The following is a 15,855-nucleotide window of genomic DNA, read 5'->3' on the forward strand; positions in this document are numbered from 1 at the left end:
CACTTTGAGGCCTAATTGCTTTCTCACATTTTCTCTTCTCAACCTCTGTAAATGTACATGGTACCTCCATTTTAAGACTACTGTGAACCCCCCTTTTAAGGCCCTTCAAGTTATGAAATCCTCCTTTTTAATATTTTATGCCAAAGAAAAAAAATTGAAATATGTGACTGACACAGAAAAGTACGTCATCTGATAGATCATTTGTGCTTGATCACCGCTTAAAACTAGTTTGAGCGTTCGCGCTGTTCATATGGGCAGCGATTTAGATTTGACTTGGCGCCGACTAAACACGCTTGAAAGTTGGTAGAAAGTGGGCTATGTGAACGGCAATTGTAAAGAGGGGTAAAGTGTACACCTTTAATGAAAAGGTTAAAGTCTGTACCTTGAATGCATCGTTGGTCAAATTCTTCCAGCCTGACACGCTGACCTCCCTACACTGGGAGAGTCTATTGTGAGCCAGCCACTTGAGTGTGTCGTCAGTGCTCTTTAGCCATCCATAGGACAAGTCCACTTTCTGCCACAGGGAAGGGTGGGCAGCTAGCTCAGCCCAGCACCGACAACCTTTGGCAGCTCTGGAGAACAAAATAAAACAGAATAGCATAAAATAAAATAAACACATCATTTCAAATACACTTCTTCTTCTGCGTTCATGGACTGATACTCTCACTTACACACGTACTGGGTCACCTATGTGTATGACAGTTTATTTTTTTACCCACCATTCATGATTCAGTCAGCCATACTCCATTTTCCGGGGAAGCATGCTTGAGATTTTTGTGATGACCCATCAAACTCTGACATGGATTGCAGGATCACTTCTGTCTGTATTTAGTCCTGTGCTTGCGTGTACACATGAAGGGCGGGTGGGGGAATCTCAAACGGTCGCTCTTCTTTCAGTATATGTCATCACCTCCATGGGGTTTATTATGGACTATGCCGTGAGCACCAACATAAAACTAGAATTTTTTCACCCATAGTTCAGTAGGACGATAAAGTAACACAGCTGCATTGCACAACATGGTGACAGACGTTTTAATGCTCAGAGGTTTTAATGCTTTCAATTCTCCCCAGAGAGCAGCCTCAACCAACAACAACCACAACAATTACACACCCTCACAAGAAAGGTAGAGGATCATAACTTTTAAGCACAAACATAAAACTCAAATATATGCAGCCAGAATTCAGACGGAAGCTTACACATACACAGATACAGCAACAGCACTAACGTAACCGCAACAAACAACAACAGTGGAAAAAAACAACCACACACACACCTGCATAAGAAAGGTAGACAATAACATAATTATGACATATTACTTAAATATCTTCAGCAAGAATGCAAGAAACAGGCAACAAACAGCGACATTACATAACACAGTGTCGGCAGACACTTCACATCACCAACCTGCATAAGAACGGCAAAGGGCCTTCAGCATCCACGTAATACTTGAATATCTTCAGCCACAGTTCAGGGGGGAGATGAGGTACCGTTGCATTGCTCAACACGATGACCGACGATTCACCGTTCAGATGCCTCGTTTCAGATGCCTCCTGTCTTTGGCTTGAAGTTTTGGAAGAACTGGCGGTGTGGTTTGTGTTCGACCTTTTCTGGCGTTTAGTTTTTGTCTTGCTGTCTTTCTGTTTCAGTGTCCGTTTTCTGGAGGGTTTTCGTGTTGGTCTTGCACTGTTGTTGGAGTTCTGTCGTCGAGATGACTGCTTGGGACTGCTCTTCGTGGTACTGGAACAGATCAGAGACAAGACTTAGTACAGTTGAACCCCCCTTGACCTTGCTTGCTTTTAGATTTTCTGTTCATAACCAAATTACCCATTTTAAGACTCCTTCCTTTTTAAGACCTGATTTTACCAGATTTGTGGAGGTCTTACAAAAAAAGGGGGGGTGGGGGGCACGGTATTGAGTTAAAGAAGGTGTTTCATGTTTAAAACTAAAAGCCTCTGTAAATTTGAGATTAATATGTGGAAATAACAATCAAACCAAACATTAATGAATCCACACATAAATTGGAAATTGGGGGGTGGGGGTGGGGGGGGATACACCTTAGCTTTCAATTTCACGTCTACCATAAACCAACGACTTAAAACAGCAGTACATAGTCCACAAAATAAAGTGAGTATAGCCAGAAAGAGCAGAGAAAATATAACCCACTTATAAATCTATTTAAACGCCCATCAAAATCATGACACTCACCTCTCGTCTTCAGAGTCGTCAGAATGGTCTGCCACAGTTCTGCTGTCCTGTTCAGGAGAATAGTCGGAATCACCGGAGTCGCTCGATGGCCATTCTTCCCCTTCCCGCACCTTAAACATGAACAGCAGCTGATTCTTCGGATCTTTCCGCACTCCCAGAATGCCCCTCTCCCCAGACATTTCCGTTGGTAGTGGGATGTTGTTTCACAAAGACAGTCAACTGTACCGGGTCAGAATGTTCCCTTGCATGCAGTCACTGCAGGCTAATTATGTTGCGACGGAACACGTCTGGTGCGTCTGCTCCACTGTCCTGCAAAGTAGAATGGGGAGATAAATAATGACAAAGGTTTACTATAGACATGCATGCAGGTTGTCCAGGGAGACACAATGTTTGTTGCTTAAAATATTGCTGACTAGTTGAAAACACATGAATAAGCTTCTAAAAAAACCCAATAACTGCACCGTCAGCAGATTATCTTGGTACAGGAGTAAATTGTGTGCTGCTCTCTGATTGGAGAAAAATATAACACTTGGTGATTGAAGCAATTTAGTCATTAGTGCACGTTACTTTCCTATGTATCCCTTTTCTTTGTTTGCTGCATAATGTCACTGGAAACATTTGGTTATCTACCCTTAACGACGTAGACTCAGCAAAATGCCTACCTGCATCAGCTTTTAATGCATCTGCCGCAGACTGTGATGACCAAGTCTACAGGAAATGCAGGACAGCCTGACTGGGATCTTGAAAGCACGGCTGCAGAAGTGCAGTGAAGAGAAGGATTGCCCGGAAAGGTCATCCCATCCACAAGCAGCTCTGAACACCTTCACACCACTCTTTCTCCACTCAGGAGCTAGAGGAACACGTACATCATTTAAATGAACAGTATTGGCGTTAACCGGTAATTACCGGTATTTTACCGGTTGAAACGAGAAAATACCAGAACAAAATTGGCTGCCGGTATGACCTACCGGTTGATTTTTAGAACTACCGGGTTTTTTTCGCTGGTAAAACAAACAAAAACAGTACTCTGAGTTGGACTCTTACTGGTTCCAATGACCAGCCTACCGTTTTTTTCTGGACTGTTTGCATCATAAAAGTTTGCGTACCGGTTTGAAAAAATACTAGCGCCACCACTGATCAAACCATCAACACATAAAGAATGATGAAAATAAAAATATATACAGAGTGATTGCCAAATCTCAACATTTTAACTTGCCAACCGGGTGAGTATAAACTTCAAGAAAGTTACTAGCCCGCCAAAAATTTGCTGGCCCGGTGCAGAACACAGTTGCTGCATCTGCCGTGTTTATATGGCTTTGAAACTCGATCTTACACCAAAAGTATTGCATTGAACCAGAATTTTCACTGGCCAGCCGGGCGAGTTGCCAGGCAGTTTCTACTACTCACTACTACTACTAGCCCCGCGGAATTTTTACTCGCCCCTGGCGATTGAGCAGATGATTTGGCCATCCCTGTATGCAGTGGTACCTGTGATAAAAGTACATCCTTAGGACTATGCAGGCAGAGAAGTTGCAGAAGGGGACCTAAGTCGACCAAAAGTGAGTGCATTCCTAATAGTCGTGGGTACACTTCTTGAAGGCGTTTTCCCTGTATACAGGGCACATTTCGCCTATCTCGCTGAAAGTCACGTGATACTTTGATATTTTTCAATCCTTTTATTTTTTTATTTTTCAAAGAGTGCCTTTTGCAAAGATGCAGTGTTGCAACTGTTTTTTGAAGAAATGAGAAAATCCATCAAGTGCTCCCGTCAAACCCCATTTTGGACGTCTATGAGTATGAACGGAAGCAACGCGGGTGCATTCCCTGTATACAGGAAAACACATACACTGATACAGGAAGTGCACCTATAGTGAATGCACCCACTTTCCGTCGACTTAGACCCCTACTGCAAAAGTGTCCCTACACCTCAAGTGCATGGCCCGGTAGCTCAGTTGGTAGAGCACTGGACTTGTGATCGAAAGGTCGCAGGTTCGAATTCGGGCCGGGACGGACACGGGTCAACTTTATGTGCAGACCCAGAGACGGAAGCCATGTCCCACCCCCGTGTCATCACAATGGCACGTAAAAGACCTTGGTCATTCTGCCATAAGTGCAGGTGGCTGAATACACCTAAACACGCAGACACCTGGGTAGCGCGACTCCGTTGCTGCTAGCTTTCCACTGGGAGGAAGCGACCCGAATTTCCCAGCGATGGGACAATAAAGTAATGAAAATGAAATGAAAAATACCACAACAGGTTTATATATTTTCATCAAGGTAACAGAGTAAGGGACAGCTGGTGGCCTCTTATAGGAGGGGCCTCACATCGCCATGGGTGCAACTCTGCCGGCTACACGCCGGCAGCCGGTTTTTGGTTTCATCGGCTGCCGGCAGTGCCGGTTTTTGAAAAGTTGACGAGCATAATATGAAAAAACGCGTTAAAATCGGCCAACATTCACCGATTCTCTTTCGTTTGCCGATCGTAGTTGGCTCACGTAAGTGTAGCCTATGCGATGATAAACTTTGTCTGTCTGTGCGTGCGTGCGTGCGTGCGTGCGTGCGTGCGTGTGTGTGTGTGTGTGTGATAGAAACTTTAACATTTCCGAGTCTATGGATAAAGCTCGCATAAGAAGACGTCTCGGTCAAAAGTGTTTGACGTGTGTGATAGAAACTATTTGAAGACGTCACATTATGACGTAAGAGGGTTAGACGTCACGCAAAGGAATTACTGAAAGTCTCGGTCATTGTTATTGTGAGCGGGCCGAGACTACTTGGCAGATCCAGGGTCTCGCTTTCTTGCACAGTTTCACCTATGCTTACTGTGTGTGTGTGTGTGTGTGTGTGTGTGTGTGTGTGTGTGTGTGTGTGTGTGTGTGTGTGTGTGTGTGTGTGTGTGTGTGTGTGTGTGTGTGTATGTGTGACGGAGTGATTGAGTTTGTGTTACTGTTTGTCGATTTCTTACGTGAGCCTTGAAGGCTTCGCCTCTTGTTTTTGGTTTACTTTGTATGTTTTTGTTCCAGGAGAGGTTTTTTTTGGCATTTTAAATACTAAAAAAGCTTCAGCTTCTGGGGGGGCTTTGCCCCCAAGACCCCCCCCAACGGGGCGCTGCCCCTGTACCCCGCCAGGGGCCTGCCGGACACTGGACCCCAACTTTTGCAGGTTTTTGGAATTTTCCAGGTTGCACCCATGCATCGCAGGTCTGTCTAAGGGGCTAGCAGAGGACCTTAGATGAAAACAAATATAGAGTGGTTTTTATATAATTTTAATCTAACAAGTCATATAACTTTAGGCAAAAGCTATACGCACTCCGAGTGTATAGAATCGATGGGTATGTATACACTCCGACAATGAAAAGCTCTGTTACAAATCTGTAGCCAATGAAATGCCCCCTAACAAGTCGTTAGGAAGTAGCCAATAAAAAATCAGTCTGACGTATGAACTTCCGCTATCTCTTTTTTGGAGTGTCGAGGGTTGGCAAAGAATGTACATTTACATAGTATACAACCGCTTCTAGGTCGATACACACTCCAAATGTGTTCCAAACTCCGACAATAATTGTGACCCTCCACCACGAAATGAGTAGCATGTCACCTCACGCGGTTCTGCGCTAGGCTTAATATAAGTCCGGGGGGACTGTGGTAAAAGTGTGAGGGTCACCTTAGTCACAGGCTTATAACTCAAAGAGTTTTCGCTCTTTTCTAAAACGGTTTTCACCACTGGATAGAGCATAAAAAACTCTTTAAGAAAATGTAAAAATATGAAAATCATGCAAAGGTGACATGCGACTTATTTCGTGGTGGAGGGTCACAATTAATAAACTGCCGTGAAGCATCAGTTGCGTGTGTGTGTGTGTGTTTGTTTTTGTCTGTGTTTGTTCCCAGCGTACTTTGATACCATGAATTAAAAGTGAAGTGTTCCTTCGCAAAATGGCGTCGAATGATGCTCCGAGTGTTGATGCGGTTCAGTGTCTGGTCTTTTAAGTACACCCCGAGAATGTAATCTACGTTACAGCAAAGGCCGTGCAGCATCAGATTGTTTTCGTTTCTTTGTACTCTTATAGTTATAATCAACTGCTCTGCGTTCCTATCGCAAAGTGGTGTCAAATGGCAAATTCGCTTCGAGAAACTGGAAGTTAACGCCGGAGTGAATACAAGATTCTGACTCCTGTATACACTCCGAGTGCGTATAGCCAGTGCGATAACTTTATTACTGTAGAAAGGCAGATTAGCAAGATGATGCTTGCGTCTGTGTCTCTAAGGAAGGCGGGGGGGGGGGGGGGGGGAGCAATAATTATGTGTGTAGTTTCATGCTGATATATATAATATTTGATAACTAGCTTGTTTGCCTTCTTGCAAATGAAAAGAGAGAAAGCTCACAATTTTGCCTCACTTTCACAGTGTGACTGCTACTGCCTTCTCTTCATCTTCAAAGTTCGGTGGCTTTCAACAGCTACTTTCTATTTTTGACAATACTCTTTAACATTTCATCATGCATAAACTGGCTAAGGTGATAGTCTCATAGAGCAACCGGTAGAAGGACAAGGCGTTTCGGACAGTTTAGTTTCGTACGCTGATTTACTGATTAACGACATAACATGTGAACGAGTTATCCCTGAAAGACTGAAATTCAGAGAATTGCACCACTGCTCGTCTTACCGCCTATCTCTGGGGACAAAAGAATTAGGTAATCTTGAACTTTAGCGTGTTAAATTCATAGCTCAGAATCCAGTGACATTCTTTACTTATTTTTGATACAAGTCCATACTAAGTTACTAAGCAAGGCAAAGAACATTTGTCGTGAAATTAATTGACGGATTGAGCTCCAAACTTAAGCATAATTAATTAATTTGGTTGTTCAGTCGACAAAAATGGCGTACGTTTTCAACCATGGGACATCATTTACACGAAAGAGTTGTCTCTCTTTGTCCGCTCATACGGATAATTCCTTCTTTGACCCATGCAGGCATGAGCAAGATCGGTCGCCCACTCGCCACAGGCGACCAGAAATGAGTGTGGGCAAGTAGAAAGTTCTATAATGATCGCCCGCTTGACGAGTGTAAATTTTGGGTCTGTGGTATTATCAATTTCCGAGCGACGATTGTCTATTGTGAAGCACGTTGTCGTCTACGATTGCTAAAATTACATGTGATCGGAGCTCCAGTTCCAGCTGATGAACCAATCAGAATTGTCGACGCAGCACGTGCGTCTCAGAAGCCTAGGCAGATCTGAAGCTGTAAACATGTAGAAATACTTGGACAACTGCCAGCCTCCCCCCCCCCCCCAAAAAAAAAAAAAGCCAAAGCAGAGGGAACAGAGTCCGAGAGATTAAAAAAAGTATGACTCCGGACAGAGGAAGCGTTCCTTCCAGGCAGACTATACAAAATCTGACTGGTGAGCAGAGAGACTGGCTAAACTATGATCGGGAAAAAAACGTCATGTTGTGTACTGCTTGCAAAAAGCATACCGCTTCTGAGAAGGAGAGAAAGGGGCCATTCGTTGTTGGTAGGGACAAATTTAAGCTTGAAAACATACGTGCACACGAAACATCAAAGTCTCACCAACAAAACACCAAAAAATGGGTAAACTCAAACAAAAAGGTCGAAGACACCGAGGGGGGACACGCTATGCACCAGCTAACGCAAGACCAGCGTGCTCGTGTCGCTCAACTGATGCGATCTGTACAGCCTACAGGCGCTTGCAAAGACCTGCTCGCCTTTCACCACGTTTGCAGGGTTCGTACAATTTTTTTGTTCTAAAATTCAAGGACTTTTTAAGGACTTTCAAGACCTTCTGATGAAAAAATCAAGCACCCTCTTACCTTCAAAGCTCGCAATGAAACACTCGCTGGTTATTAAAATCCTCTTTCCGCACGCCGATTTAAATCATTTTATGTACAAAAACTAATGATTTGATTTTTGTCAATGACGACAAATTGGTAGCAGACGATGGTTTTGAAGCAGACAGACTCAAAAGGAACTGTAGGTTACTGTTTTAACTTTTTTATTGAGGTTATCGAATAATAAATCATTGCAATAGTTTATTGTGGGTGGTTGTTGTGTTATCAGTTTGCAGCATCAGAGTTTTCAAGGACTTTCAAGGATCCTGCCCATTTTTTAAGCACTTTCAAGGCCTCGAAACTGGCCCCTCCAAATTCCAGCACTTTCAAGGATTTCAAGCACCTGTACGAACCCTGCGTTTGAATGGATGGAATCGTTTTGTTTTTTGGAAACTCATTTTTGTGACTGTGAGCGAGTGAAATTGTTTGTGGGCTAGTCAATTTTGAATTTCACTAGCCCACAAGGCGAGTGAAAATTCTGGAACTTGCTCATGCCTGCCCATGTAAACAAAATGCATTCGTACAGTTCATCGGAGTCCATTCCGTAACTTCAAAGGGATCTAAAATGACTTGTTATGATTACAAATTGAAATTATACAAGTGCAGGTTCTGCAAATTTGGAGACTTAAATGCGGCTACCAGTAAGTTCGTCACACGGTAGATTCGTCACCTATGACGAAGTTACCGGCAGGGGTGGGCGGGTGTTTATAATGCTTATGCTTTCAGATGTTTGATTTGTGGGAGAGATTCAAGATTCACATTTTTTAGAGAGAGAGAGAGAGAGTGTGTGTGAGAGAGGGAGAGAGAGAGAGAGTGTGTGTGAGAGAGAGAGAGAGAGAGAGAGAGAGAGAGAGAGAGAGAGAGAGAGAGACTAAGTGACGGACGTACATACACCCACATCCATGACACGCACGCACACACACGACACACACATGCACGTACACACGCACTGACTAACACTCACACACACCATCGCACATACACACACACTCACTAAAACACACACACACACACGCACGTACACACGCACAAACACTCACACACCATAGACCTATATTAATCTAATATAGGTCCCTGCACACACCATCGCACACACACACACACACTCACTAACACACACACACACACACACACTCACTAACACACACACACTCACTAACACAAACACACACGACTTCAACCTCACTGTCAAGGAGGCAGAGAAACTCAATGTGAGGAGAAGGAGGGGTGGAAGGAGGTGGGACTGAGAGAGAGAGAGAGAGAGACGCGCTCAGACTACTGTGGCGAAGTTACTGTGGCGAAGTTACTGGGACCGGTGACGAATCTACCGTGTGACGAACTTACTGGTAGCCTTAAATGCCTCTGAATGATGAGCTATCAATTTAACACGCTAAAGTTCAAGATTACCAAGAATTCACATCTTGCGCAACAAATTTCAGCTTTCATTAAGTTTACCTTGGAGAAAAAACAGCAAAGAACAGACTGCGTGTACGCCACCGAGAAAAGTGCAAAACAAAGCGCAAACAGGAAGTTGGCAAGGGAAGCTACTAGCATAACAAGCAGTTTCACTAACTATGGGTTACCTTCCTTGTTTTGACTTCCCACTGATCTCAATTTCTCACCATCAACAACGTAGATCTGTTGTTACACCCCCGGTATAGGGGTGTGTATAGGTTTCGGTCGATGTGTTTGTTTGTTTGTTTGTGTGTTTGTGTTCGCATATAGATCTCAAGAATGAACGGACCGATCGTCACCAAACTTGGTGAACAGGTTCTATAGCCTACATTCCTTAAAATTATACAAGGACTTATAGAGGGACATCTTCATGGTCAAAGGGAAATAACCATTCTCACTCAGTCACTGCCACCAACTGAGAAGGTTATTTCCCTTTGACGGGGGTGTTTTTCCTACCTCATGGATTTCTGTGTGTGTGTGTATGTGTGTGTGTGTGTGTACGCGCGTGTTTGTGCGTGTGAGTGTCACAGTGGGAGTGTGTGTGTGTGTGTGTGTGTGTGTGAGGTGCAGATTATCCCTGCAAGGTATAAGCTAGTTTAAACGTAGGAAGCGAGTGGGGGGTGGAGGTCGGGAAGGAGGGGGTAAGTTACAATAAGACTGATGTGGGTGTGGCCTGTGGGTGTGAGTGTGTGTGTGTGAAAGAGAAGATGCCAGGTAGCGTGGAGGGAAACGGAATTGGTCAGTGCAGGGATAACCACACACAGCGGCGGCAGCAGCCACAGCACCGAGCAGCAGCGATAATAAACAAATTGATAATTGCAGCAATTTCAGAAGAGGAAACGGGCTTCCTTGAAACAACTGCAGAGCCTTGCAGGCTCTTTAAATTGGGCAGCACAAGTTATCCGGGGAGGGCGCTTTTTTCTCCGGAGAATCTTGGACACTATGAACCGATTAAATCAGGCAAAGCATAAAGCCATACTTGGAGTCGAATTTCGTCGGGATTTGAAGTGGTGGCTTTCATATATGTACATGTTCAATGGCAGAATTTTTTACAGGGACAGTAGTGATGTACATGTTCATGTGGACGCGTGCCGTACAGCGGCAGGAAGTTTTTGTGAGGGAGATTGGCGATATAGTATTTTTAGTATCGATTGGCCGGCAGTTGCCGATATGCATATAAATTATAAAGAAGTTTGTGCTATTGTGGATGCAGTCCAAACATGGGCGCCCATGTGGGCCAATCGTAAGGTCGTGATGCACACCGACAGCTCAGTTGCTAAAGCAATCATAAATCGAGGTCGTTCAAAGAATGCCTATATAAACCAACTTCTGAGAGCAGTGTGTTGGCAAAGTGTACGTTACAACTTTGAGTTGAGAGCAATTCACATTCCAGGATTACTCAATTCGTTACCAGACACAATTTCCAGGCTACACGAGCCTGGGAAGGTAGCAACTCTCGATTTATTGCTTAGTCGGTGGCATCATGGTCGCACATACTGCATGGCCCGCATGGGGGATCACACGTGCTTACCCAAGATGGCGACCGAGTAACACGTGCATTCGGATCGCTCTGCCCAAATCGACTTCTATACGCCCACATCAACAATGACGGGGAAAAAAGACGTTCAGAAATATTACGCGGTCAACGTCGGAAGAAGGCCAGGCATCTACAAAACCTGGAACCAGGCCTCGCGTGAAGTAAACGGATTCCCCGGAGCCAGCCATCAATCGTTTGAAACAATAGCTGAAGCCAAGATGGCCATGAATCAAGCTGGCCACGCATACCCAGATATTTTCGAGGAGGAAAACCCTGAGAATGAAGCAACAAATGGAAACATTGCCAGTAACCCACAAGACGCAACGGGGAACTTTCGAGAAAAGGAGGATGTTCCCACTAATGACGACAACAACACCACAACTACTGACAACACCGATGCCGAGTGTCCGTGTGGTGAAAGGAAAACATGCAAGTCAGTGAAATGTGACAAATGCAGTAGAAAGATTCACTGGAACTGCACAGAACTTCCACTCTACCAACTGTGCGTGCTGGCCAACACTTCAAGGAAGTATACATGTGCTGTGTGTGCAAAACCATTTATCGATGAAAGGATGGAAGAAGAATACACTGCCCAATGCACCGCCTCAAAGACTGTACAAAGTTCGGAGACTACACACCACTCCCCGGACAATGTCAGTGACAACTACACAACGCTGCATCAGATGGTACAGTTTAACCATCAAGACATGATGGCAATCATGAACAATCTTGCGGAGGGTGTGCGTAATATGACAGAACAAGTACAACGCAACGAGGAGACGAGAGCTGAAACCCTGCCGCTGCTTATCGCAAAGGCTGTAAAGCCCACACGGCGGAACGCAGGCAAGGATGTCAGCGTCGATGCTGTAACCCCCACCCAGCAGTCAGCATGCCAAACAGATGTTGCATTGACTGGCCTCCCCACCACCACCCCCATTCCCCCTTCATACTCAGAGGCTGCTTCCGCTCTTATCCCACCGCCATCAATGACTGACCGCAGCCCCCAGACCAATAAGGGAAGGAAAAGCACCCCCCACCACCCACCCAAGAAACCCACCCTCCCCACCAACAGCAGCACCATCACCGGACCCTCTCCAAACCACTCCAACTCCCCCTCCCCCTCCCACGGTGACCTTGGACAGGCCAACAGAGAGAAAAATAATTCTCTCAGTTCCCAGGACTCCAGCACAAGCGATGATGACGAAAGCGACGAAGAAGAGGACACTGACAGTAACCTCCCCTACCTCGTCATGTTCCACGACTCTGTCTTGAAAGGAGTGGACGAAAAGAGACTGGGCCACTCGTACGGCCTCCGGGTGACCAAGGTAGCAAAATACACATGCAGTGAGCTGAGCATCACAAAGCAAAAAGCTACCACACCCGATGCAGTGCTGCTGCATGTCGGGGTCAACGACTTAAAAACTGGCACCGCAGAAGACACTGCTCCCCTGATCATCAACGCCACAAAACAGCTATTGAAAAGCTATCCGACCACAAAAGTCGTCATCAGTGAAACGACAACTGCAAAAAGGGACATGAGCGCCAAGGTCAAGCTGCTGAATGCGGCTGTATTTGCAGAGCTACACGATGAAGACAGGGTTTCCTTCATTGACCACTCCACCCTGAAATCAACGAATCAGGGTTACTGGGGACAAGACGGCACCCACCCTAGTCAACGGGGAACAAGTGTGCTAGCAGCGAACATCGGCCGACATGTGCACGCCCTGTTCTGGACAAAGGCAGAAAGGCGACCCTACCCGTCTCCACGCCGCTCAACAAACGGTAATGACAGGAAACATCACGACACAAGGACGAGCCAACCTGACCACCACCAACAGCCCAGGCGAAGACGGAAGGACGACAACCAACGCCGCAGCTACCACGACACACAGACCAACGACTACAACCCGACACACTCCCCGCGTCGTCAGGACGACAACCAACGCCGCAGCTACCACGACGCACAGATTCACGACTACGGCCCCACACACACCCCGCGTCGTCATGACAACTGGCGACACAGGGATTATCCCCCACACAAGGGGAACAGTCGGAGAGATGACTATCACCCTCAACGACGGGACGACAACTACGCCCACCGCTACCGGCACAACAACTACGCCCACCACAACTGGGACGACGACCACGCCCACCACCATCAGAGGGAACAACGAAGCCACTACCACAACAGATGGTACTAACGGCAAGTAAACACATAGAAAGTATGGCAATGTGACACTTTAGTCAGAAGGCTTATTATTAGAAGACGATTATTAGGGCAGGGCACCGACGATCTTACATGTGTATAACGTACCAGAATGTGTGCCCATCAAGCTTATAGAATCCTATCATGGAACATCAAAGGATATAGAGAGACCATAGATGGCTTAAGGACGAATAAATTGAGGGAACAGCAAATTATAGATAAACTAGTCAAGTATGATTTTATATGTATGCAAGAAACACACCTAGATAAAGATAACTGTCGGGATGTTTCAATTCCAGGATTTGTACCTGTGCATTACTGTAGAAAGAGACGTGCTAGAGCACAAAAAGCATCTGGAGGAATATCTATATATGTGAGGGATGCTATAAAACAACATGTCAAATTTATACCCGAAAATAACAGCGATACTGCATGGTTTAAAATTAGTCACAGAACAGAAGAGACTGTGTATGTGGGATGCATTTACGCACCTCCAGAGTATTCCACTTTTGGACGGGACCACTGTGCCGCAATCTGGGAAAGACTGGAAGCAGAACTCCAGGAATATTCTAATAAAGGACAAGTGATTATATGTGGGGACTTCAATGCAAGAACCGGTCTACTAATGGACTATATTACTAATGACTCTGAATCTGAAAACAGATACACACTGCCAGAGTGTTACACCATTGATAATGTGCATGCTCGCCGATCGATGGACGCCTTAGTCCAAAAAAATGGGCGAAAACTCGTGGATGCCTGCCTGGATAACAATCTGTGTATTCTCAATGGGAGAACAATCGGCGATCTACAGGGACATTTTACTTGTATTACACCGCTTGGAGCGAGTGTTGTCGATTATTTCATATGTTCTAACACACTATTGAAAGATGTTCATTCCATGACAGTGCATGCCTTATCTAAATATTCTGACCACTGTCCATTAGAATTATGTATATATCTTCCCGTCTGTACAAAAAATAAGGCTGAAGGTTCATTCTCCTTACACTCCACAGGAACAACAAACTGCATAAAAACCAAACCCCCGGTCACGGCGGCTGTTTCATATATATGGACTGAAGAATCAGCAAAACGATTTCAAGCTGCACTGAACATAGCGCCAGTTCAAACATCTATTTTTAATTTGCAGCAAAAATTAAGCAATACCACCAGCACATGCTCACAGAATACTGATGACATAAACACTCGTGTTGAGGAGCTCACAAATATTCTCCAATCGGCTGCCGATATATCACTAACCTGCCGAACTAAAAAGGCCAACACTAAGAAACGAAGATGTAACAAAAGATGGTTTGACAACGAATGTGACAAACAAAGAAAAGAAGTTAGGTCACTTCTAAATGCCCTAAATAGAGACCCCTTCAACCGCGGTGTAAGAGAAAAATATTTTGCACAGAGAAAAAAGTACAACAGCCAACTACGAAAAAAGAAACTAACCTACAAAACCTCATTGGTCACAATGTTAAATGAAGCAATGGACAAAGACCCTTCCTCTGTATGGAAACTAATTAAGCAACTCAAGGACTCAGAGTCCGCACACAACCGGAACCAGACGCAAGTGAGTGGAGCCAAATGGATTGCCCACCTTGAGAAGCTGCTCGGTCAAAACACCGAGATAGACGGTACCCGTGATTCAATCATGAAAGAAAAGATAGCTCAACAAACACATCAAACAAACCTACTAGATTTTCCAATAACAGCCACAGAGATAGAAAAGGCTGCTCGAAATATAAAGCTGAAAAAATCTCCAGGAATAGACGGTATTACAAATGAAATGATCAAAACAAGTCTCCCTGTATTGAGGCCTATCATACAACAGCTCTTCAACCAGTTAATACAATATGGAACATATCCCGAACAATGGAAGAAAGGAGTGAATGTGCCCATATTCAAAAACGGAGACCCACACAACACTAGTAACTACAGAGGCGTCACTCTTAACAACACAATGGCAAACTTTTTCTGTCAGGTCATTAACAATAGAATAACAAACTTCCTCGAGAACAACAGCCTGCTAGCTAAAGAGCAAGCCGGCTTCAGAAAATCGTCTCGAACGCAAGACCAAGTGTTCATCCTAAAAAAGCTAGTCAATGATACCCTCAGAACTACAAATGGCAGACTGTACGGCTGTTTCATTGACTTCGCTAAGGCATTCGACAGTATCTGGCACACAGGATTACTATATAAGATGCAGGAGATAGGGATAGGAGGCAAACTACTGCAAGTTGTGCAAGAAATGTATAATAATGCAACCGTATGCTCAAAGACAGAAGTCGGCCTATCGCGGGAAATCACAGTAAGAAAAGGTGTTCTCCAAGGTAATACCCTAAGCCCAACACTGTTTAATATTTTTATTAATGACATAGTTGATAGCTTAAAAGACTGTGACTCCCCAACTGTGGATGAGGCTGGACTCGTTCCGGTGCCATGCCTAATGTATGCTGACGACATTGTTATTCTCTCAACTACAAAGAAAGGATTACAGGACAAACTCAACAGCCTCCATGAATACTGCAATAAATGGGGATTACAAATTAATCGCGAAAAAACAAAGGTGATAGTTTTCTCCAAGCACGAACCCATACTCCCCCTCTT

The 15,855-nt window shown here is 44.8% G+C and overlaps 1 protein-coding gene and 1 long non-coding RNA gene across 5 annotated transcripts in view; one reads left to right on the forward strand and one right to left on the reverse strand.

The window, feature by feature from the left end:
• LOC138948550 (uncharacterized) overlaps positions 1-15,855 on the forward strand; it is a 338,312-nt gene that overhangs the window by 229,460 nt on the left and 92,997 nt on the right. The window lies entirely within an intron of this gene.
• The window catches only part of LOC138948539 (F-box/LRR-repeat protein 6-like), a 107,035-nt gene that overhangs the window by 21,128 nt on the left and 70,052 nt on the right, over positions 1-15,855 (reverse strand). For 3 of the 4 annotated variants that reach the window (XM_070320093.1, XM_070320096.1, XM_070320097.1), the window contains exons 1-5: positions 9,497-9,572; positions 2,869-3,056; positions 2,207-2,515; positions 1,406-1,738; positions 383-572 (exon numbers count right to left, since the gene is read on the reverse strand). In XM_070320093.1, coding sequence (XP_070176194.1) covers positions 383-572; positions 1,406-1,738; positions 2,207-2,385 — 702 coding nt within the window. In that variant the 5' untranslated portion in view covers positions 2,386-2,515; positions 2,869-3,056; positions 9,497-9,572. Of the gene's footprint in view, positions 1-382; positions 573-1,405; positions 1,739-2,206; positions 2,516-2,868; positions 3,057-9,496; positions 9,573-15,855 lie in introns of those variants that run through there. The other variant, XM_070320095.1, reaches the window with a different exon arrangement.

This window comes from Littorina saxatilis, linkage group LG15 (assembly GCF_037325665.1).
Source record: "Littorina saxatilis isolate snail1 linkage group LG15, US_GU_Lsax_2.0, whole genome shotgun sequence".
Lineage (NCBI taxonomy): Eukaryota > Metazoa > Mollusca > Gastropoda > Littorinimorpha > Littorinidae > Littorina > Littorina saxatilis.